The 25,544-nt window shown below is 42.7% G+C and overlaps 3 protein-coding genes across 3 annotated transcripts; 1 reads left to right on the top strand and 2 right to left on the bottom strand.

The window, feature by feature from the left end:
* The first annotated feature begins 2,494 nt into the window (after positions 1-2,494).
* LOC124680917 lies at positions 2,495-5,432 on the top strand. Its single transcript, XM_047215934.1, has 9 exons — positions 2,495-2,870; positions 2,997-3,226; positions 3,311-3,421; positions 3,535-3,991; positions 4,085-4,247; positions 4,389-4,514; positions 4,608-4,802; positions 4,926-5,048; positions 5,150-5,432. The coding sequence occupies exons 2-9, from the start codon at positions 3,004-3,006 to the stop codon at positions 5,261-5,263; spliced, it is 1,512 nt and encodes a 503-aa protein (XP_047071890.1). The 5' UTR covers positions 2,495-2,870; positions 2,997-3,003; the 3' UTR covers positions 5,264-5,432.
* Positions 5,433-16,992: 11,560 nt separating this feature from the next.
* Positions 16,993-20,984, bottom strand: LOC124680913 (probable WRKY transcription factor 58). The gene is made up of 3 exons (XM_047215931.1): positions 20,751-20,984; positions 19,743-20,494; positions 16,993-17,245 (listed from the first exon to the last, which is right to left on the bottom strand). Exons 1-3 carry the CDS (start codon positions 20,982-20,984, stop codon positions 16,993-16,995), a joined length of 1,239 nt encoding a protein of 412 aa, XP_047071887.1.
* A 1,750-nt stretch (positions 20,985-22,734) lies between these two features.
* Positions 22,735-24,935, bottom strand: LOC124680912. The gene is made up of 7 exons (XM_047215930.1): positions 24,804-24,935; positions 24,617-24,711; positions 24,276-24,396; positions 24,075-24,193; positions 23,797-23,986; positions 23,563-23,709; positions 22,735-23,167 (listed from the first exon to the last, which is right to left on the bottom strand). The coding sequence occupies exons 1-7, from the start codon at positions 24,867-24,869 to the stop codon at positions 22,877-22,879; spliced, it is 1,029 nt and encodes a 342-aa protein (XP_047071886.1). The 5' UTR covers positions 24,870-24,935; the 3' UTR covers positions 22,735-22,876.
* Between the last annotated feature and the right edge of the window lie 609 nt (positions 24,936-25,544).

A 25,544-nucleotide genomic window follows, 5' to 3' on the forward strand; every position in this document is an offset into this window, starting at 1 on the left:
TTTGGGGGACGCGACTGAAGATGCTCTTAACGATATCTAAAATGTCACCTATATATATACTCCGCATTTATGAAATCAAGGGGATAAAGAGTACATGATATTGACAAAACTGTCGTTGAGCTTTCATATCTTGATCAGGTTGTAGGGCGGCCAATTTCATTACTTAGCTGTTTTCATTACCATTTGATTTAGCAGCTCCTAATGTTCTCTCTTCGTTGATTACATTGCCGTGCAAGCTTCCTAAGAAAGGAACAACTTTTGCTGTGATAAAGTAGCATAAAATGCACTTTGGCTCATAGGAGCATTTGCTCCCATTGTGTGAATCCACATTTTGAAGTGTCAAAAAATTCTAGACTAAATTTTTACATGTACATCTAGACATTTTATGTTGGTACACAAATTTTCAGAAAAATAGTTTTTTTATGGGGCTCCTGTAAAAAAGACAAATTAGGTGGATTTTCTGCATATATAGAACCGATCAAGGGGAGAGCTTTTGTCTACATAGACCATCTATTAGGTGGATTTTCTGCCCCCCATGGACCTATCCAAACAAACAAATGTGTATCAAAAACTATCTTCATTCGTGAAAATAAATGGTGCGTGGTAAGAATTTCTTTACTTTGGTTACTGGTATTTCTTTTCTTACAAGACGCAATGTGAAAATAATACCTTTCGAATTGTCATGGAGATTTTTTTCTGCACCATGCAAGAGAACTGTGCGTGAAGTGTGACTATAGAACAGGAAGAAAAGATACAATCACAAAGACCAAGCTCAAAAAGAGGGTAAGAAAACAAAAAGGTTACAACAACTTGTGGCCAAAATGACCGAGTAGAAGGGTGTCAAAGGCATCTGGCAGCGTCGCGTTTGATTTGCTCAATAACTAGTGGAGCAGGGCACACGCTTTGTCTAACATCCTCTTATTTTGTTCTTTCCAAAATCGACCAGGCGACGGCGGTAACAAGGCAGTTTAACACATCATTTTCAGCAAAACATGGGAAAATGCTATCCTTCAACAGAATTTTCAACAATTTTCCACTGACTGCATACGCACAAAAAAAGTCAAAGAGATGTATTAGTGATCGTATCGATATCTAAAACGTCACCTATATCTGTATTTACGAAATCAAGGGACAAAGTGTATGATATTGGCAAAACTGTCATTGAGCTTTAATATGTTGATCAGGTTCCAGGGCGACCTATTTCACTACTTAGCTGTTTTCAGAACCATTTTTTTTAGTAAAGCTTAATAAAAGGGACAGCATTTGTTGTGATAAAGTAGCATAAACATATATCTCTGAAAACATATATATAACTGATTAAGTGAATTTTTGTGTACATAGACCATCTATTAGGTAGCTTTTCTGTCCCTCGTGGACCTTCTCAAACAACAAACATGTAGCAAAAAACTATCTTCATTCATAAAAATAAATGACGCTTGGTAAAATTTTCTTACTTTGGCTACTGGTATCTTTTATATTCTTAGAAGATGCAATGTGAATATAGTACCGTTAGAAATGTTGACAAGACTTTTTTATCTGAATCATGCAAGAGGATTGTACGTGGATGATTATAGAAGTGCAAGAAAAGGTACATGCACAAAGACCAAGCTCAAAAAGAGGGTAAGAGAACAACAAGGTTACAACAACTTGCGACCAAGACGACTGACTTAAGGCAAATGACCGAGTAGAAGGATGTGAAGGCATCTGGCAGCGTTGCATTTGATATGCTCAATACCTAGTGGAGCGGGGCACACGCTTCGTTGAACACCCTCTTATTTCGTTCTTTCCAAATCAACCAGGCGACTGAGATAACAAGGCAGTTTAACACATCCCTTTCAACAGATCATCGAAAATATCTTTTAACATGAATTTCCACAATTTTCCACTGACTAACAGATACATACAAAAAAGGTCAAAGAAACACGTATTAGTGACCGTGTCGATATCTGAAACGTCATCTGTATATGTTTACGAAACAAAGGGGATAGAGCTGTACATGATATTTTCATTACATGTCTGCATCTCAGTCACGGTCCCTTGCTCCGCACATGTCACTTGGAGAGAATCTAAAGATTTTCTTTGCTTGGAGAGTATTTCTTGCGGAGATTTGCAAGCCATGTCAAGGGAAATGATCAATCAGGGGGCGGTTCCTCCCAATATTTCTTGTTCAGACAAGTTAAGCTAAGCTCCCCCGCAAAAAAAAAGAAAAAAAAGAAGCTAAGCTAGGGAGCTTCCTCTGCGACCAAGCACACGCACATTGCACCCACTGTTTGACTACCCTAAACCAAAACCAAAGCAAACCAAACCCTGGCTCGATCGGGTAGTTGGGTCGTCGCCTATAACCATAAAAAATATATGCTAACATAGTGATTGGAAATTAAGCTCAGAACCTTCTCAGGGGTCATGGCCAGATTAATTAGTCTATCCAATTAAGCACCTTGCATCGCACTGTTGCGACCCCGGCCGGCTCAAACACGCGTGACAGAGACCCGTACCATCCACCTCCCTTCTCCGCAATTCTTTACCCTTTCCCGTCGATTTATATGCCTCGCCTTTGCGGAGCAACGGAGATCAGGGGGGATCGAGCAAACACGCTTTGTGCCAAACACGGGCCTCGCCGCCATTAACTAAATGGCATGCGCGTCACGTTCTTGCGTCTCATGATTAGCGAGCGAGCTATACAAGTAGAGGCAGGATCGCTTGGGGCAGTGGTGGTAGCTGGCCTCCAGGCGACTGCAGAATTGTTGGCGCCCGTGAGGTCAATCAAGAGGGCCGGCCTTTCTTCCTTCTCTTCTAGCGGCATTATCCACTGCGGCTTTTGGGAGATTATTGGAGGGCGCTAGATTGATTGATTGATTGATCGACACGAGGTAATTTAGAGTTCTTTGATTTGCCCCTTTGAGTTCTTGCAAGTGCGGTTGGTATATATCCATCCCGGAGCTCTGTGCTAACTCCGCGAGGTGCAACCTTGGCTTGTTTCTTTGGCTGTTATCCAGGCGCGCCATGGGTTCTTGCGTGTCGACGACGAGGCGGCGGCAGAGGTCGAGGAAGCTCTCGGCCACGGCCAGGAAGCTCCGCCAGAAGATCATCCGCGGCTCCGGCTTCGCGGCGCGCCACGGGGTCGTCCATGTCGACGCGACGGCGCCGGCGTCCGCGTCCGCGTCGGGCGTGACGCTCCACCTGACCCAGCTGCAGTGGCAGCACAGCCAGATGGACGCAGGAAATGGTGAGAGGGAGAACCAACCGCCTCCTCGTGTTCTCCGGTCAATACCGGCTTGCTCGACCTGAAACTTTCTTGAACTTCTTGCAGTGATCTGCGACGAAGCGTGGTACGATTCCGTCAGCATGCTGGACGGCTCCGCCTACGACGACGATGTGGACGACGACGATCTCGACAACGATTACGCCAGCGTCAGCGGAGGTGATTAACCAACTCAGTCGTACGATCTTTCCTGGCCTGCAGAGTTGCAGTGTGCAGTGCAGAGTTCCGGACTTGCGGTACTCAGATATACTCTCCCCTGCTTGCAAATTCAGATCCTCTCCCGGATGTCGCCGGCGTCACCAACGGGTCGCCGTGCAAGGACACGGCGTGCTTGGCGGACACCGTGCGCCGCCTCGGGAACATCGCGGACGCGGAGAATAACGAGGATTCGGATGCTGGTGCTGGTGGCCTGAGAGAACCGCAGAGCGCGACGTCGTGCTCGCCCCGGCCTTTCCCGGGCTCTGTCCCGAGCAACAAGGTGCAGCCCATGCCGGTCGCCGGGTTCAGCCCGCACCACCAGAGGAAGAAATCGGCCGTCGTCAAGCTGTCCTACCGGAGAAGGTCCTACGAGGGCGATGAAATGACCGAAATGAGCGGATCGGCCAACTACTTGTACCGGCCGAGAGCGGGCTTGACGCTGCCGTGTTCTACCGGCGAGAAGCTACCGGAGGGCTGCTGGTCGGACCTTCAGCCGTCGGTGTTCAGAGTCAGAGGAGAGAGCTTCTTCAAGTAAGAACCAGTGACATCGACACTGATATACATTTGTTCACTCTGTGTTCTGTCTATCAGTGTGCCTGACTGAAGCTTATCAAATGCCCGCAGGGACAAGAGGAAATCCCCAGCTCCAGACTGCTCCCCCTACACTCCCATCGGAGCAGACATGTTTGCCTGCACAAGGAAGGTTCACCACATCGCGCAGCACATCGCACTTCCGTCGCTCAAGCCCCACGACGCTTTCCCTTCGCTTCTCATTGTGAACATTCAGGTAATTCAACTGTCCTTTTATCATATCGGTTAGTTCTCAGCTCTACAAGTTAACTAATGTATACACTTGCCTACCTATCATACTACCATTTGTGCATTAATTGGTTGGTTATGAACTTGACAATTTTAATTCTTGGTACAGTTGCCTACCTATCCTACTACCCTCTTCGGCGACAATGACGGCGACGGGATAAGCCTAGTTCTGTATTTCAAGATATCTGAAAGTTTCGACAAGGAGATCCCTCCTCAGCTGAAGGACAGCATCACGGTAAATCTCAAACAGATTGCATTCCCATGCCGTCACAATCTAACCTTTTTCAGCAACTTTGGCTAAATATCTGGTGGCTACTTGATTGTGCAGAGGCTTATGAATGATGAAATGGAAAGGGTCAAGGGGTTCCCAGTAGACAACAATGTGCCCTACACAGAGAGGCTGAAAATTCTTGCCGGTATTGTAAACCCTGAGGACCTGCAGCTTAGCGCAACTGAGAGGAAGCTTCTGCAAACGTACAACCAGAAGCCGGTGCTATCAAGGCCCCAACACAAATTCTACAAGGTACTAACCAATTATGCTTCCTCGCGTCTTTATCAACTAATAAGTGCTCAAACTCAGAAATCTTCATCTCCCCCCGGTCCCGAATTCTGACTGAAACACGTGCCTGTGCTCATTATGATGTAGGGTTCAAACTACTTCGAGATCGATATCGATGTGCACCGGTTCAGCTACATATCGCGAAAAGGCCTAGAGACCTTCCGAGAGCGACTGAAACATGGTGTCATTGATCTTGGGCTAACCATTCAGGTAATTTTCTTCTTTCCTTTTGTTCTCGGCCTACCTTAGGACTAAGTTTACCTGTGGAATATTGTGTAACTGAAAGTTTGAACCTTGCCATCTTGGTGCAGGCGCAGAAGGCTGAAGAACTACCTGAGCATGTGCTGTGCTGCATGAGGCTGAACAAGTTGGATTTTGCTGACAACGGGCAAATACCGACGCTTATCACGTCCAGCGATGAATAAAACTGGAAAAGCGTACGACTAACTTTGAGAGAGAAAGAGAGAAGTTGTATATATCGGGAGATAGTTGTAGGGACTAACACGAATTTATTCAGTACCAGTGTACAGATCTTGCAAATAATTGTAATTTCTAGCAATCATTCAACTCTAAGGTTATTCAAATGGTTCGATACTTCATGCTTACATGTCTTTTCAAACATGGAACTACAAAGGCAAAGTAAGAGCATTTCTAGTCGCGTCCCTCAAAGGGATTTGGGGCGCACCGGACAATTGACCGCACCCAGCCGCACGTCCGAAGGTCCTATCAATCCGGCGCAGCCCAATAACGTGTTCGGCACCCTGAGGCCGTCCCGGCACAACATGGTTCATTGAGGGTGGGCCGGATGCAATGCGAAGTGCCGTTGATCAGCATGTTACCAGTTAGTGCTCTCAAACTTTGAATGCTGAGAAAGATCATGTGCTCAAGGAACGCCGAGCTAAAATTGCCAAGAAGGCTCGCTTTGACACTTTGGTGACCTTGGTTGATTTGACCAAGGGCAAGTTCCGGGATTTCAGGAAGTGGGACTTCTATGCTATTGAGAATAACTGTGAAGATGACAACTTTTGGAGGACTGATTAAGCTTAGTTCATGAGTGTGATATATGCAACCTTTGAGAAAGTGTCAGTTTTCCCTCAGAAGGTTCTTGACCTCACCTACATGTGCAACACGGCATACTTTTCTGATGCTCTTTGGGTGTATGAGAAGCTCGGGCTGCTCCCGCTACCATAAGTCCAACAACCCTACATCATTCACTTTGTCCGACAGTTCTTTGCCACCTTGGTCTTTGGTAAGGGTGATCACTTGCCATTCTCTTGGATGATTTGAAATCAGCGATGCCACTCCAACTTCTATGAGTTTGCTACTTTGCTTGGATGCCCCTTCGAGAGTACTACAGAGAGGTCCGGGAAGAGTATGCATGTTGTTGGTGTTGGCTGTTGGGTAGAACTAGAGCAGGATTGCCCCTCTCTATGGCAAGGTTGGCGTCATGGGTTACACCAAGAACTTGCGCCCATCTATGATATCCTCATCTGCATGTCCCGAGAGAATATTGATCCTAGTGCGGGCAACTCTGATGCCATTCATGGAGGTTTGGTGAATCTCATGTATCATGCTCACAAGTGTTGGAGATATGCCCAAGAGGCAATAATAAAAGTGGTTATTATATATCTTTATGTTTATGATAAAATTTTATATACCATGCTATAATTGTATTAACCGAAACATTGATACATGTGTGTTATGTAAACAACAATGAGTCCCTAGTAAGTCTCTTAACTAGCTTGTTGATTAATAGATGATTAGTTTCATAATCATGAACATTGGATGTTATTAATAACAAGGTTATATCATTATATGAATGATGTAATGAACACACCCAATTAAGCGTAGCATAAGATCACGTCATTAAGTTATTTGCTATAAGTTTTCGATACATAGTTACCTAGTCCTTTTGACCATGAGATCATGTAAATCACTTATACCGGAAAGGTACTTTGATTACATCAAACGCCACTGCGTAAATGGGTGGTTATAAAGGTGGGATTAAGTATCCGGAAAGTATGAGTTGAGGCATATGGATCAACGAGTGGGATTTGTCCATCCCGATGACGGATAGATATACTCTGGGCCCTCTCGGTGGAATGTCGTCTAAATAGCTTGCAAGCATATGAATGGTTCATAAGAGACCACATACCACGGTACGAGTAAATAGTACTTGTCAGAGACGAGGTTGAACAAGGTATAGAGATACCGATGATCAAACCTCGGACAAGTAAAATATCGCGTGACAAAGGGAATCGGTATCGTATGTGAATGGTTCATTCGATCACTAAGTCATCGTTGAATATGTGGGAGCCATTATGGATCTCCGGATCCCGCTATTGGTTATTGGTCGGAGAGAGGTCTCAACCATGTCTACATAGTTCACGAACCGTAGGGTGACACACTTAAGGTTTGATGTCGTTTAAGTAGATATGGAATAAGGAATGGAGTTCGAAGTTTTGTTCGGAGTCTCGGATGGGATCCAGGACATCACGAGGAGGTCCGGAATGGTCCGGAGAATAAGATTCATATATAGGAAGTCATATTCCAAGTTTGGAAATGATCCGGTGCATTTATGGCAGGTTCTAGAAGGTTCTAGAAAAGTCCGGAAGAAATCACCATGGAAAGTGGAGTCCCGGAGGGACTCCACCTTGCATGGCCAGCCAACCCTAAAGGGGAGGAGTCCAAGGTGGACTCCCCAAGGGTGGCCGGCCAACCCCCCAAGGAAGGGGTGGGAGTCCCACCTTGAGTGAGATTCCCCCCTTGGGTAGGTTTTGTCCCTTTGGTAGGTTTTGGTTTCGGGTCTTATTCGAAGACTTGGATACCAACACTTGGGGATTTCCACCTATATAATGAGGAGGAGAGGGAGGGGGCAGCCCACTCTTGGCCGCACCACCTAGGGCTGCCCATGGCCGGCGCCCTAGCCACCCCCTCTCCCAAACCCTAGCCTCTCCTCCTCCACCACTTCTCCCGCATACGCTTAGGCGAAGCCCTGCCGGAGTTCTCCACCACCACCGCCACCACGCCGTCGTGCTGTCGGGATTCCGAGGAGGATCTACTACTTCCGCTGCCCGCTGGAACGGGGAGAAGGACGTCGTCTTCATCAACACCGAACGTGTGACCGAGTACGGAGGTGTTGCCCGACTGTGGCACCGTGATCAAGATCTTCTACGCGCTTTTGCAAGCGGCAAGTGATCGTCTACCGCAGCAATAAGAGCCTACTCTTATAGGCTTTGGAAATCTTCAAGGGTGAGTCTCGATCATCCTCTCGTTGCTCCCGTCTTCTAGATTGCATCTTGGCTTGGATTGCGTTCTCGCGGTAGGAATTTTTTTGTTTTTCTATGCAACGAATCCCTACAACAAGGTCTTTCTTGATGGCCACGAAACTCATGAAAGGGAGATTTATGTGATGGATTTCATATTCCACGAGATGCACCACACCATCCTTGAGAAGAAAAAACCCGTCTATGCTCCCTATGTGATGAAGCTAGTTCATGCCAAGAACACTCTCTCACCCATCATTGTACTAGTGCCACACAGTTTTTGCCATCTCCAAGTCAAGAAAACTCATGTGGTCGAGGTCTCCCCCCCCCCCACGCCAACTAGAGGACGTTAAGATGGAGAGAAGTATGCTTCAAGGTCTATGAGGAAGAATACTCAACCTCCTTACCCTCCTTCCATCAAGCAAGGGGTCAAGGAGCTCTCTATCTTCCAAATGTTCATGATTTACATGAACGTGGACATTCACAAGGAGAAATACGAAGCCTACAAGGAAAGGAAGCTCATCCTTGTGAACAAAGACAAAATCTTCTCCAAGCTCAACATGGATGACGAGGGCAGTGACGGCCTTATTTCTCCCAAGGTGAAGGTTGTAGGCTATGACAAGTGGAAGTCCGACCAAGTTCCTTGGATGGAGTTTGAAGGCATTTCTCTCAAGGGCAAGGAGCCCATGCAAGAACCCAGTGGCGAAGGAGATGATGAGGAGTATGCTACTGGCGAGATGGAGATGAAGACAAGGAAGATGAGAATGATGAAGACAATGACGAGTAGTGAGCTTCATTAAGTGGTGGTGGAACATTTGGTTTGCAATAACTTAAGTAGTTGTGATGGTGAACTTCAGTTATCCAGTATCTCTGTGATGGTTATATTTTTGTTTTATCTTATACCATCTAATTGGAGGCGTATTGATTATGATTGATTGAGTTTGGGAATTCTTAAGGCTACAATATGAATGCTACTCTCCAACTCTTGAACTTGCTATATGTCTTATGTTGTGCAAGATATTCTTTACATGCTACCCATTTTCTTGCACGTGTTGTTGGATTATGAAATATAGGAGGAGATTTAAATCTAGTTTATGTGCACTTGTATTCGAACCCTAAACCCAAATCCACTGATCCCCAAATCACATGTAAACCCTAAAATCTTCCATATGGGTCGGTTAAAACTTATTTATTTTTAGCTAGTTTAGGTTTGATTTCTACTGGTATTCATGAATCATACTCCCCACATCTCCTATAAACCCTACACCCACCATAGGATTCGGTCATAGCATAACTTTTTTATGAGTTGTGACGTTGATTGATGAATAGTTTGTTCCTAAGAGTTTATGTAGGTCTACTTGATAATGTTTACTGGTACTATTTTGTTGATGATCATTTACTTGATGTACTTCTGATTTTTGTTGAGTTCAATTTCCTTTCTTGTTTTCTAAAACTGGATGTTGATTACACTTGTTTATTGTGATGCATTGTCTATGTTCACATGTTCACATTTGTCTTTGGTTATTCCTTACAGTTACGCCCTGCATTCGTCAACTATTTTAAGATTAAGGTCATATTTGCAGTTCCTTTGCTTAGTTAACCATGGTGATGATTTTTCATGCAATTAATAGTTAACTTATGATCATATATGTATGCTAGATGCGTTCCGCGAACTATATATTTATCATTCCTTTGCTTACATAATCATGTTGTTGATCCACTATTGCTATAATTGAGTGTTGATCATAGATGTATGCTAACTAGACCATGGTGATTTAAGTATATCCATGCTCATGCCAATTTAGTATATTATAAAGATTTCCTGCTATGTTTGGGAGTTAACATTTCTAAAGTTATTAGATTATCAATTTTTTTCCTTAAGTTGTTGGATTATTAAATTTTACATTCTTGTTTTCTGAAACAATAAGTTTCTTACGTTTGTTTAGTGTGATGAATTGTCTATATCAACGTATTCGCGGGGTTTGTCTTTCGCTCCTATATGTACTCCCTGCAGTCGTCAGTATTTTTAAATTTAATTCATTCCAACACACTTTGCGTTTGTAGTTCCTTTGCTTAGTTAACCATGGTGATGATCCTTTCATGCTATATTTTATTGATGATCATATGTGTTTCATTACTTTGTTCCTGCGGGCTATATATTCATCATCCCTTTGCTTACTTAATCATGTTGTTCATCCATTATTGATATATTTGAGTTATGATCATATATGTATGTTGAAGTAGACCATGGCGATTAAAGTACATCCATATTCTTGTTGCATGTTATGATTATTTTCTGCTATGTTTGGAAGTTAATTTTTTGTTTTGTTCATTTAATATTTACAAGGGTTCACACTTCAATTAGTTCCGTATGTCACATGGGTTATAATGGCATATATTTTCTTATTTTGCTCATATTATCCAGTATGATGCAGTATTTTGATAGATATGGTTCTCGTACTAGAACTTCTACTCTTATGTTGTACCAACTACTCCGACCAAGGGGATGTGCACGCATGCCATTTAGTATGTTAGTTACTCGTTTATATTTTGATTTATTGAAATAGTGTATTAGTAAGTTGATACTAATTTGATTTAGATAACTAGTTTCAATTTCTTTGTAGAGTGGATACATCTTACTCGGATACGGTGTTCAAAGAGGGACTGGAGAAGATTGTGGCGGACTATTTTGCTAAAAGAGGTTTAGGATCTTTATGCGATATCCCCTCGGTTAGCTTGTTGCTTTGTTCATTTTGAACTACTTGAACACCTATATATGCTATACATTCATGTTAGTTCTCATTTCAACCTGAATCTTGTAAGTTGCAGAAAAAATGGTGTTGTGAAATCTCCAGGGCGGCTGAGGAGAAGGTGGAAAAACGGGTGCCAAAAATGTCGGCGGTTTTGAGTTTGTTACCAGAACTGCATCCTCGTAACTCGTTTCCCTCATGGAGTATCAACTCCTTCATTCAAAAGTACACAACTCATTTAGTATGTTAGATACTCATCTATTTCCTTTACTCTCCTAATGTTTTTCAGTATTCTGTAGTTTATATCCTTTACTCTGCTAATATTATCTAGTACCATGCACTAGTATAATAGTCTTTTAGTAAGTTAGATAGTTATACTATTTTCATTTAGGTAACTACTTTCATCTTTTTTGTAGAATGGACACTTATTTCTCGATTACACAGGTTGTTGACTTGTTATAGAGCCGGAAAGGGACCCAAAGACAGGTCACCATGAGAAGTATGAGTAGAATGCATGAGGTATGCCTATCAGTCCAAAAATGTTGTTTTGATCTATCTATGCATCTATGCATAATTATCTGATGTAATACGATTTTCTGATTCTGCGATTTGTTATTTAAAGCATATTTGCAGTCTTTTTTGTATTCCTAGTCCATCTGTGCACCATAATGATCTGATGTCATATATTTTCTAAGGTTTCAGCGCCAAATATCTATTTAATTAGTACCTAGTTTTTCTTATCATGTCTAGAAATACTGTTCTTACCAATTATCTTGTTTTTAGGAAGCAAGTTCTTTCTTTGTTGAGCTGAAGCATGTTCTTTGTTAAACTATACTCTAAATGTTATCTTAAGCCAGATGTCACAGTCATGCATCTTGCCTTATTCACTTAACTACTTGTCTTCTCATTGCCAACATCTTTCAAGGCAGCCAGTTAATTATCTCGACCATAATCTTTTTCTGTCTTGCTCGCAACAGTGAAACTACGGAAGATGCGGATCATTTGGATATTAGGAACACGAAGACAAGGATTCTTGGTTCTATTTTGTTTGTGAGTGACACTTGTATCCATGTACTTAATGAGTTGTAAACATTTGAATATTTTTATGGATGTGACGGCTATATTATGATTTTATATGCTTGTATTATATGGATGCCAACCTGCATTTTATGAAATAGAAGTAGAATATGAATGTCGCTGTAAAACTACTAATGACAACCGAAATAAAGATAGCTGGTCCTCCAAACTGCTCGTTAGTGGAAGTTCATTAATGACGTTCTCCACTAAAGGTGTACGTCTCTATAAATGGTTAGTGAGCTCCTCTCGTTAGCTGAGTGAACAACCGCTGACGGTCGGCCATGCATTAATTTGTCACTCCTTAACCAACAACGTCATAGAAGTCGTCACCCATAACCCATCAACACCTTGTAGACTCGCCAGATCTTTGGAACTGCTGACGCATACAACATTCTTAAGCTCGCCCTTGGAATTTCGCCACTGTGCCCTGTTCAATAGATGAACCAACTATCAGAGACGGTTGAAAATCCATTTTGTCATCAACGCTGCATCGTACCCCCAACGTATCAAATGCACGTGTGATACGTCTCCGACGTATCGATAATTTCTTATGTTCCATGCTACTTTATTGATGATATCTACATGTTTTATGCATACTTTATGTCATATTCGTGCATTTTCTGGAACTAACCTATTGACGAGATGCCGAAAGGCCAGTTGCTGTTTTCTGCTATTTTTGGTTCCAGAAAGGCTGTTCGGGCAATATTCTCGGAATTGGACGAAATCAACGCCAAACCTCCTATTTTTCCCGGAAGGCTCCAGAATACCGAAGAAGAGTCGGAGAGGGGCCAGGGGGCCACCACACCATAAGGCGGCGCGGGCCAGACCCTGGCCGCGCCGGCCTATGGTGGGGCCACCCTGCCAGCCCTCCTGTGCCGCCTCTTCGCCTATATAACCCCTTTCGACCTAAAAACGCAGTACCTCTTGACGAAACTCCAGAAAGACTCCAGGGGCGCCGCCACATCGCGAAACTCCAATTCAGGGGACAGAAGTCTCTGTTCCGGCACCCTGCCGGGACGGGGAATTGCCCCCGGAGTCATCTCCACCGCCGTCTCCACCACCATCTTCACCGCCATCGCTGTCTCCATGATGAGGAGGGAGTAATTCACCCCCGGGGCTGAGGGCTCCGCTGTAGCTATGTGGTTCATCTCTCTCTTTATGTGATCTACTATGTGCTACTCTAGTGATGTTATTAAAGTACTCTATTCCTCCTGCACTGTGTAATGGTGACAGTGTGTGCCTCGTGCAGTACTTGGTGTAGGCTATGATTGTGATCTCTTGTAGATTATGAAGTTAACTATTGCTATGATAAGTATTGACGTGATCTATGCCTCCTTCATGGCGTGATGGTGATAGTGTGCATGCTATGTTAGTTCTTGGTGTAATTATGTTGATCTTTCATGCACTCTAAGGTTATTTAAATATGAACATTGAATTGTGGAGCTTGTTAATTCCGGCATTGAGGGTTCGTGTAATCCTACGCAATGTGTTCATCATCCAACAAAAGAGTGTAGAGTGGTTCTATTATGTGATCATTGTTGAGAGTGTCCACTAGTGAAAGCAGGATCCCTGGGCCTTGCTTCTAAGCATCGAATCTCCGTTTGTTTACTGTTTTGTTGCATGTTTACTCGCTGCCATATTTTATTCAGATTGCTATTACTACTCATATACATCCGTACTACTTGTATTTCACTATCTCTTCGCCGAACTAGTGCACCTATACATCTGACAAGTGTATTTGGTGTGTTGGGGACACAAGAGACTTCTTGCTTTGTGATTGCAGGGTTGCTTGAGAGGGATATCTTTGACCTCTTCCTCCCTGAGTTCGATAAACCTTGGGTAATCCACTTAAGGGAAACTTGCTGCTGTTCTACAAACCTCTGCTCTTGGAGGCCCAACACTGTCTACAAGAATAGAAGCACCCGTAGACATCAACGTGTCACGGGTACACATTACGATTAGCTGTATACCCGTGACTTCGGCCTCTACTGTCAGAAGTGCCGAAAACACGCCCGTCACTGGTAAGTATTTTTTCCGGTAGTGACTACAAAGTCAATGGGATATGTATATGGACCAACTGAAATTGGGACATCTTTAATAACTCCCACAGTGCCTCTAATTATTTTATCAGCAAGCATAATTGTCATGTCGGTATTTAGCAATTTAGCTGGTTCTAATTCATATTGGATATCCAGATAAAATTCAAAAGGGATGACATTAACTGATATCACAATGGCCACATTAAGAAGACTCAAAGGTACATGGAAGAATAGGCTTATCAACATTCTTAGCTTTTACTTCACCTTTAACAAATTGGGAAGCTTCAGTGTCAAGTTCAACTACATTGCAATGTGCAAACATACCCAATATTGCTCCCTTGGTTACTTCTCCTTCTTCTTCTACATTCCCACGAATAATCTCTCTTCTACCTTTGATGCTTATTCTTGTTCTCTCAGAACTTTTCCTTCCTCCTCCAATTGTTCTGCAAGACGCTGAGCTATCATATGCTTTTCCACGATCCCTGGAAAAGGAAGTGGTTCCATATATGGGGCCTTTCCCTTGCTGGATCCATTGGCACAGCAACTATTGCTTGCACTTCTTCAATTGGTTTAGGCGGTGGGGTGTACTAAAGTGGTGTTTCTTTGTTTCTTCGATGTGCTCTGAAAAGGACTGAAGAGTTTACAAAATAATATCGTCATCAAGATGGAACTCAATGGTTTCTTTTATTTTACCAGTTTCCTTATAACAATTGAGACAATCATATTCTACTTCTATTTCAACTTCGCCTCCTAAATCAAAAGTCTAAGTTTCTCTATTACGGTGAATTCTTTCTAGAAGTTCCCAAGCTTGTGTTATAGTGAATTCCATAAAAGCTCCACCTGAAGCTAATTTTTAATTGTCTTGGTTAAGTCCTCCATAGGAAATATGTAAAACATACCATGATGATAGATCATGACGGGGACATTTATTTATCATACCTCTGTACCTTTTGTAGGCTCTTACCAAACCTTCACCTCCGCGGTTCTTGAAATTTGTAATTGCACGTCTCGCTCCAGCTGACTTTACTTTGGGACAAAAGCAAAACACAAATTCTCCTTTTAGTTTTTCCCAAGTACTAATTGATTCAGCGGGAAAAATTCTATACCAAGCGAAAGCAGTGTTGGTTAAAGATTTGCTAAACAATTTAAGTTGCAGTTCATCATAAGAATAGTCTTTAAGTGTCCGACATATCCCACTAAAGTGATTTAAATGAGCATAATGATCTTCATCAAGATCATATCCCGTAAACCTTTTTTGATGCAATATAGCAATTAGACGAGTATTAACCTCATATTGTTTTGTTCAGTGCTTTCACTTGGGAATTCTTTCACATAGGATCTATTAAACCTCCTGGTGTATTTAGTTGCATACAGCTTGTTCATTAGCCCAAGAGTAGTCATGGTATTTAACTGAAACTAGTAAACAACTTTAATATAACAATTAGTAAATCAACAATTAAAAACACATATGAAAAGCACTTAGCTCTCCGGCAACATCGTCAGAAAATAGCTTGATGACTGCAAATGAAGATGTATATTGTAGCTAGTTTCAAAAGTAAGAGTATCAAACCACGGAGAGCCATTTGGTTAAGGTATTTATGCCCCTCATCACTATCTATCAAAATATACTTATAAGCCGCCCTTGATCCCAACTAAGAGTGTTTAAAGACGATTGTTTGGTGTGTAAAGTAATGGCTGAAAAGTAGATTAAATAGAAAGACAATCGCGATGTAAATAATAATGAAACTTCAACAAGGAAAATGTTATCGGGGAATGTAGGATCCACCTCTAACATTGGTATTAATCATGATTAGGATAAATATATGTATTTCTTCATAATATGTGTGGGGAGAGTTCCATAAAAAGATAATCACAGAAAGCCATTTGATATTTCATCCCAAATAACCACTGCAATGGTCGTAAGCAAGCCACTCTGATCCTCACAATTAAGGGTTCCCCCATGAATATTGATATGAGCTTTGTGAATCTACCCTTATCTCCCTTGACCATATGAATAGCACACCGACACGTTATGTCCAAAGGTAATTCCCTCTCTAGTCCCGAAGACAAATATTACATGATCGAGTTTATATAATATCTAGAGAGAAAACTAACACTAATCAAGAACCAAAGTTATAAATCACCTTTATTTTATATCATAATATTGCTAGGGTTTCTTCATCTCCCCAAGAAGAAAGTAAACTATTCACTCATGGAAGCAACCAACAACATCATGATAGGCATATGGAAGAAATACGAGTATATGGATGAATACAAGTGAAAATTCACAATAGAAATTGGAATTACAACAAGATGGAAGTAAATGGGAAGGGAATGGTGATGGTGACGAAGATGCAATGTTTGATGATGGGGGATGCATTGGCCTCCAATGATCCGTGCAAAAGCGAGGATGATGCCCTTCTACAAGTTCCCCCTCCAGTTCCCTTCCGGATGAGGTTTCTGCGAGTTGTGGTATCTCCGGATGTCGGATCTCAAATACTTAAAATTCTATAAATTCTTGTATCATCAGAATATGTTTTCTTTACATGTGAATTTTCATGCCATGTTCATGCTGACTAGTTTAATAAAAACGCTCAAGAGTACAACCACTGTGTGTGTGTGTGTCACATATTAACCATTCGAACAAGGGATTGGTATTCGAAGAACTTGTATTCAGGTTTATGCGGCACAGGAGATAACATTTTTTTTTTTCATTCCAAACATCAGGGAAACAACACATTGTGCATCTCATACAATACAAAAGCCAAAAAAAAAAAAGTCACCTGCACCTGCGGCCCAAAAATCAGGTCAATCCTCTACTATAACTGACGTCTAATTAACCACGACGAACAAGAATTAGCCAGCAGAAAAACCTGCCCAAAAGAATCAATAGTGCAGCTCTATTATTCACACGGAGGAAAACCCACACTGGCAATCCGAAAGATATACCCTTGTAGCAAATTATAAGACGCTTTAGATTACTACTAGAACGTCTTATAATTCGGTACAGAGAGAGAAGGTGTTAATCCCGGCTCTCTTCTTTCAGCCGATGAGTGCCACTTGACTGATGCAATGTGCCGCCGGCCGGGTTCCCCGTAGGATCGGAAGAGGAGCCGCCGCCAGCGGTGGGAGCAGCGGCGGCTCCGGCACCCCTGCCTGGCGGGTCGTGGCTGTGCCGGCCAGTGTACGTCGTCAGGACGCACCTGGGATCCGTGGACGCCCTCTCGATCTGCTTGCGCACGTTGCAGTTATCGGCGGTGCACTTGTAGTAGCTCCTGCATGGATTTAAACACTTGCCATTTCAGAACGCACCCAACGGCGACCCGATGAAAAACTCTTCAATATTGTAACGCAGATTGCAGCGATGTAGTAGCGTCTTTCCTTAGCGGTAGTTCCACTTGTATATAGCCTGTATTTGTTTTCCTTTTCCTCTTTTTATTTTGTAATAACCTGGGTAATTTTTGTTCTTCTTAGCATACTGAAAGTAGCCCTGCCGCCTTTCGTTTTTTTTTTTTAAGATTACAGATCTTCCAAACCTCAGTAGACCAGTCTGAACTCTCATATCCATTCTTACTTGTGTTGGCGACCAACATGACTACATGAGTGACATGCATGGACATCAATGGCAATTGCACGCAACCCCTTAACTTTGTATGACACAATTTCCTTTCTTGTTAGATACACCACTATGAGCTACCCCAATTAAGGCGATAACGATAAGAAGGATGGCATTCACTAATGCTACGACAATCATTGCTACGAACATCGGAAATAGAAGACCGACAGGAGCCGACCAACCAAAGACCGACAGGAGCCTCCTTGGCCAATGGGGAAAATGAAGCTAGCATGGGAGCTTCTTATCCAACCACTGACTGACAAGGTCCTCCCGAGCTATATTGGTTCTTTAATGACAATACAAAGTGAAATTTGTGGACTGGTAAATTATGCAAGATCAATGCAAAAAAACATTACAAACTAAACCTATATGATATAAAATACTCCCTCCGTTTCTTGATATAAGGTGTATAGTTTTTTTTTTTTGAAAAAAGCTCCAAAATATAAGGTGTCTTGTGTAGAATCATTCATTTAGACATTTTTTTACAGATTCGATTGCATTTTCTTAGCTCATTTAAACTCCTCTATTTTCTCAAAGCAACAATTCAAGGGTAATCTTGCCCAAAACTCGTGCAACTTACCCTCAATGTGCATTTCTTTATTTCCGTGCCAAAAACTATACACCGTATATCTAAGAACGGAGGGAGTAGGAAAAATGCATGTATCAACTCCCCCAAGGTTCCCTTTTCCCGCACTCGAGCAAATAAGCTTATGAAACATGTAATGTGCAATGAGCTGGTGGTTGATAAAGAAATAGGAGCAGTGTATCATCTCAAGCTTCATTTAGTCAAACACTTCTAAAATAACAATCATTCAGTTGATTGTTGAAACTAAAGAAATGTACCTTGGGGTGACATTTTTTCCTCATAAAACCCAAATTTTGGATGTGCAAATGAATAGTGCATTCATAAAAGTGTTTTCATATTTTGCTAGCAGGAGAAAAGAGAAACATGGCCCACTATAAATTGCGCAGATGGAAATGTTTTCCTATTTCTACTAAAAATTTATTGTACCAATACTATGCAATGTTTGAACATACAGTCAGGTAATGCTATCAGTCATGCCAAGTCTAGTACCCCCATGATCTAGAAGACTAGAACAATCTATTTAAATGGGTTTAGGGCATGCACAATGGTGGAGAAAGAAGGTACACTTCTCACGGTATATACTATCTTGTTTCTAGTAATTAATACTTGCATGGCTCTAAGATTATGGGGAGATTAAATACTAACTAGAAAATGTCAAGCAAGGGACGGCGTTTGTTACAATGTAAGAAATGTTTTCCTTATGGCGTCACGGGAAGAGATTCTCACTTTGCAAATTGCATCTACAATGGTGTGAAGTATTCCTTCTCTTAGATACAACATTAGGATTTTATTGACAGCGAGAAAGAAAATTGTTCGCTCTCGGTGAAGATTGATAATCTTAGTCTAATATGGTTAATTTCTCTATTATACAAGATGTCTTCTTATTCATACGTGTTTTTGTACTTACTTTTGACTACTGCATTTTTTTGTAGTAGTGTATCATTAATTATGAGAGATGATATTAAGAGATAAATATTGTATGCCATGTTTTTATTGTCATTGCTATATAACCGAGGATATGGGAGAGCTATCTTATCTATTATTTAAGTTCTTTTTAGTGAAACAATATTCTTTATTTTTGTTCTTTGTCTTACAACTCAACAAAAAGTAATAACACTCCTCCTTCCCTCCGTTTCTAAATATAAGATTTGGCAGCTCCAATTAAACTGCCAAAACGTCTTATGTGTAGGACAGATGAGGTATTTGACATCTCTAATCCGAAGGATTACATCACCCTATGGTGCATCATGTGCTTAACTGGTTCAAATGTACAGTTTGGGAGTTGAGTGATACATATACTTCTGCGTATTACTCAAAACACATTTGCTCAAAAATATTTATGTTCATCACATAACGATTATATAGTAGTATTTCTGTTTTCGTTTCATGTCTCAAAAAACCTAATAATTATGATCTAACAAGCAGCTATGAATAGAAGTTAGAGATGGGTTGAGGTTGAGAGTTCAGATTATATTGTTCCCCGCAAAAATAAAAAAAATAAAGAGTTCAGATAATGTAAGGTTCATCGTGCGTGCAACTAGTTAGCGTGGCATAATTAATGTTTTCGTACCTGGGACGGGGGTTGCCCTTGACCACTTTCTGGCCGTACTTGCGCCACCGGTAGCCGTCGTCGAGGAGATCGACCTCGCTCGGCGTCTGCAGTATGATCTTGTGCTTCTTCACCACCCTCTGTCCCGCCGCACCACCTGCGCCGCTGCCAATGTCATGGCCCTCGTCGCCGCCATCTTCATTCAGCATATCGTCGTCGCTCGCCTCGTCCTCCTCAGCCCCGGCGGCGGCAGCGGCCGCGGCGGCATCATCGCCACCTGCTTGGCCGCCGCGCCGGGGCTCCGGTGGGCGCGGGTGGGTGTGCCGGCCCTTGTAGGTGATCTCCTTGATGCAGCCGTCGAAGGAGCGCTCGACGATCTTCTTGACGGGGCAGGCGTCCCGGGTGCACTTGTAGTAGCTCCGCGGCGACTCGGCGTCCTTGAGCTGCTTCTGCCCGTACTTGCGCCAGTTGTACCCGTCCTTGGCCGGTTGCTCGATTGGAGGCGCCGCCGGTGCCGCGTGCTGACTGCCGAGCGCCGCCGCGCGCATTAGTTGCATGTGCTGCTCGTAGTGCGTGGATGGCCCCGTGTGGTGGACCGCGAAGTTGCGGGGCAGCAGCAGGGAAGAGGAGGGCGGCTGCGTCGCTCGTGGAGGCCATTGTGTCGGCGGGTCGGCGTGGAAATATGACGATGACGACGACTGGTAGGGGTGGAGGTTGGCGAGGGGTGAGAAGGTGGTCTGTTGCTGGTAGGACGACGTCGGCACGTAGTTTCCCTGCATAAGTGCAAATGGTGCAATTTCAATTCACATATGATGCTGCAAATCTATATCCCTTTGATGTAGGTAAACTATATACGATCATTGCAGTTAGAGCTGATGTATTTAGATGCTACAGAAATCTTACAAGTTGGGTGAGAAACCAACACCAAACACAAAACCGGCCTATCTCCATTTCATTGACTTGCAATGAGCAAGAGCCCAACACCAAACGAAGAGCAGATCGATCAAGGCCAAGGTACAAGTAAATTACCATGGAAAACTGAGGCGTCAGATTAATCGGAGTCGCGGCAGTGACCTCCTCGACAGCCCACGGCGGCGGCTGGGGGTTGTTGATGCCGGTGCCGAGAAGCGACATGTATGATGATCCAGGATCATAATCGCTCCCGTACGGCGCCGGGCCGCCGCCGTCATAGACCCTCTCCTGATGACCGGACGAGAACGGGGGCTGCTGGCGCATGCCCTCATCGCCTCGACGGTCGCCCATTGCCTTGGCTTCCCTTGCTTCTTCTTCTCAGGATCAGAGGGAGAAGAAACTGTGGAACGATAGGGACGCCTTCCCGCCGACCAAAACGGAACGAGAGGAGATTGGCAGACGAAATAGGGAACAATATGCTGGACACCTGGACTATTCCCTCTCCTAGCCCTGAGCCGTCTCTTCAGAGGCTTCAGATAGCACAACTTATTTTGAACGTAGCAGCAGTGACACCGAGCAACAGTTCAGAAGCCTTCAATTTGGGTGGTATTTCTCGGCGATCTTTTGGGTGGTATAAGACCATTTTAATTTCTCTTAGTTTATGCGACTTGACGATCCGAATTTTGCCAAATTGGCCTCCCTGCTGTCGACACGGTTTAAGTGACAACCAGGCGTCATTATTCTGCCAGAGGCTCTGCTGGGATTTGATCGTCACGGATTTTGTGGTGCTAATACTGATTGGTGGAGCATGACGCCAAACAAACTACGTTGCACCCACGGCCACAGCGTTGACCATTGTTCTAACTGTCATTGGTGATAATTGTCTTGTCTGCAAGTGACCAAGTGTAGACATTTCAGGCCAAAAAAAAAGTGTAGACATTTAACCATATATATCAACAAGCAGGAAAAATTCCGCATTCTTACTTGTTTACGCGCTATATGTACACCATCATCTTTTCTTTAACCAACAAAAACTGTTTTTCTTACCTGTAATTTATTTCTATCAAGGCTGATCTCAAGTGCTTTTAACTAATATATTTCAGGCCTCTTTCAAACTGTTGGCATAGTGTATCCATTTTACAGCTATTATGCTCAGCTAATATAAACATTTGTTTGAAAAGGAGCAGCTTTCTACAGCTCAGCGCCAAATAAGCTCTTTCCAACTGTGGGGAAACAAGACTTACACTTAATTTATTCGTTAATCGCTGTTCATTATAATCATCTTCGAGCTGGCAATCACTGTTCATTGTAATCGAAAATAAAACATTATGATGGTAGTGAACTAGTAATGCTGAGCAAATTCTTGCTGCATTTCTGTAGCACCGAGATATATTTCCTTCCGTGGAAGTATATTGCTTAATCTGTAGTTTCTTCGATCCATATTAAACAAGCCTTATAGTAACGGTAACTCCTTTGCAACATTCGAAAGTTCAATTTGAGATGAAACTGAACCTCCTTATTTTATACAATCCATCATTCATGATGCCTAAGCTTCTAGTGTACAACCTCTGTTCAGAAGTAGAGTACGCTTTAGAAAGTGTGTGGTCAAACTTCTATAACCTTGAGTCCTTGACCACATATACCAATACATTTATGTTGGACAGGTGAAAATAGAGAGTAATCAGATTTCAGATGAAAATTATTTTCATAATATAGCAATGTTAAAAATAAATAAAACATATACATCAAGCTTTGCACCTGTCCAAAACATCATCTGTTTAAGAATGTTGAAGAGTTTCTGGACCTGCTTTCAAATGATCCACCAGTTTTTTTGACTCCTTAAGTTTCGAACAAATATACAGGAACACTACTACCATCAAGTTCATTATCAGTTTAGATACGGATCAGAACCCAGTAGTCAGACAAACCAATTCTATTCAAATATGGTGTTTGAAAAGGCAGAGACAAATTTGCAAATATAGAGGTTCACATGTACTCCTACATGAAAGTAGGATAAGAAATCGAATTGCTTCATGAACGCAAATTAAAACTTAGCCAAATAAGAAGAAAAAACCCAGCTTAATATATTTTTCTCTTAAACTTTCCATGGAAACTATATATACTCATTTATCGTGTACTGAACAATGTACCATGACACTAACCAGCGAGATTATTGGAAAGCTCACAAAATTGGTGTACTATTACATTTCGGTACAAAATAAGCAAAGTTGTGACTCAGTGACTCATACTTTGGTTTCTATGAAGTAGGTCGATGAAACAGCCAAACCAGCCGCGTCGAAAGTCCGCACAAGCCGCTGCCGCTTTCCTGGCAATTCCATCCAACAAAACTCCAAATGAAAAGAATCTAACTGTTCAATGCACTTGCTGATGTCTGACGGATATCCCATGTACATCCCTCCAGGTAGCAAAGTAATCTCATATCCTCCATCAAACTGAAGCAAGTTGTTATTTGCTACTCCTGTCCAGTGGATCGTTGTTGTTGTGCTAGTTCCAGTTTTCGTTGAAATATTATCCTATGAACAAAAGAAACCATATGTTATGCACACTGTCTTTGAAGAAAATGTCGCACTATTAAAACAAACATTTCTTCTCCAAGTACCATTTGACACTGAATAAAAAACACTATCGCACAAGATTAGCGTCACCAAAGCCGGAAATATTTTAGTGCTTGCAGAAAACAACGTTACATGTAAAATGAAGAACGAATACAAGGATGTTGATGTCCGGATGGACAAAGAAAAACTAGCAATCCACGCAACGCATGTAACTCTTGAAATCCACGAGCCACAAGTGCAGCAACAATTATTTAGATATATTTCTAACACATTGGTTGAAATTACCTCTATCATAGCAAGCAGTACATCGAAATTGCAAAGTATATGTGTCATATGAAAACTCTGAAACATACCTGAATCAGCTGACCATCGTTGTCCATTTCAAGGAGAACAACTGTATCGGCCTCATCAAGTGTTGCTCCATACACCCCGCTCCTCTTTGTCACCGAATGACCTTCCCACCTTCCAAGCAGGGCAGTTATCCTATCGTTGCTTGAAATCTAGTGCGAAAGGGTCAATGACCTTAGCATGAGCCCATAATAAGTTCATCACTATGAAGATTGCACCACTTGACCATGAGAGCTCACCTCAGGATCATCAGTCCAAGAGTCGGTAAGTGGCACTACAGAGCCCTGATTTTCATGAAAAACAATAAGCGTGTCGAGCACACCGCTTGGATCACTTATGTGAAAAGCTCTCACTCGACCATTGCCATTGAGGGAGTAAAGACAATTCTCACATACAATAGATGGTTTGCGAGAAGGTATCTTCAAGTTCCTGTCAATGTCAAAACAGATACAGTGAACCTTAGAATAAGGGCATCACAATGATGTAAGCATGTAAGGTAGTGGATCATATAGTTTACTTGGGGGATTCTTCACCGGTATCATCTTCTCCAAGCACACCGGCTCGCAGAACAGTCTCCAGCATTCCAGCAGTCTGGTATCTCAGTGCAAATGCTTTCTGTTCATGAAAGAACCCTATCTGTGCACTAAATGATACAACCCGTTAAAAATTGCTCAGATCCAAAATGAAAGCAAACAAATAACCATGAACTTCAGTGCACCTGTTGATATTTATCTACAGTGAACATGTTAGTCTCTTTGATTTTGTACTCGGCCCACTCTGGTTCAGGATCCTCCTCGCCTACAAATGTTATCTCAGAAGAAGCCTGCTTGATATACAGCCTACAATAATAATCATAAACACATCATTCAGGGACTCAGAGTCCGATGATATGATCCAACAACAGCAATGCAGGACAAGGAGGGTCGAAATGCAGAGATATAACAAGCTTAACGCATTTCACTATGTTGAAAATGGACAGGTAAACATGGTAACTGAAAAGCATGAGGACAGAAACAAGCAGGATTGGCCATGAGGAGAAAATGTCACCGGCAGCATTACGATTGCATGAGGCTGGTGAGGTCGCCCTCTCCGTACGTGCTGACGGACAGCCGCGTAGTGATCTCCTGCTGAATCCTCCCGTGCGCATCGAATTGCTGAACAGGGCACAAGCACACAGACAAAATGTAACCAAATTAGGAACCCAGAAACATGAGGGTTTCGATATTATTAGGTAGGTGAAACATACGTAGAAGATGCCGTTCCACTTGCCGACGTTGAGGTCGAAGAAGCGGCAGAGGTTGTCGATGCTCATCGCCTCGTCCTCGTCCACCTCCGGCGGCCCCGCGACCGCCGCCCGGGCGCACAGCCGGCCGCGCCGCAACGGGGCGAGGCGCTGGTGGGCCTGCGAGGCGCAGGAACTTCGGCATCCTCGGGGCTGCGGGACGGCAGAGGCCGCGAGCCGGAGGCCGACGAGGGTTTCCGCCATGGTCAGTGGAGCGGGGACGGGAGGAGTGCTTGCTACTGTTTTTGTGTTCAGGTGATGTCCAGCTCCAAAGCCTTATCGATTCTGGCCCTCACAGTCAGGTGGAGACGTATTTACGTGTCTACGTGTTCTCCCTGGCAAAAGCATTTTTCTCCTTCGGCTCGCCCTTCTTTTTTGAAAATAAGCATTTTTTTTGTACTGCCTATGTTTAGGGTTTAATGTAGATAGATTTGGAATAGACAGTGATGGAATGATCAAGGTTCAATAAGAGAACTTTTGTTGATTTCCTTCTCAGAATTTAGTTGAAGAAATACCATGAGGGTCATGGTAAGAATAGATATGAAACAAAGGCATGAAAAATATATAGGTGAGGTCTTGATTATTCTATATCTTCTTATTTGCTTAGCACTTGGACTGTGGCAATGAGTTGTTGCAAAGAATGTCATGGTATACTCTTTAGAAGATATGTTATTTGATCCCTGAATAATGTGTGGTTATAATGTT

The sequence above is a fragment of the Lolium rigidum genome, unplaced genomic scaffold, assembly GCF_022539505.1.
Source record: "Lolium rigidum isolate FL_2022 unplaced genomic scaffold, APGP_CSIRO_Lrig_0.1 contig_30536_1, whole genome shotgun sequence".
In the NCBI taxonomy this organism is placed as follows: Eukaryota; Viridiplantae; Streptophyta; class Magnoliopsida; order Poales; family Poaceae; genus Lolium; species Lolium rigidum.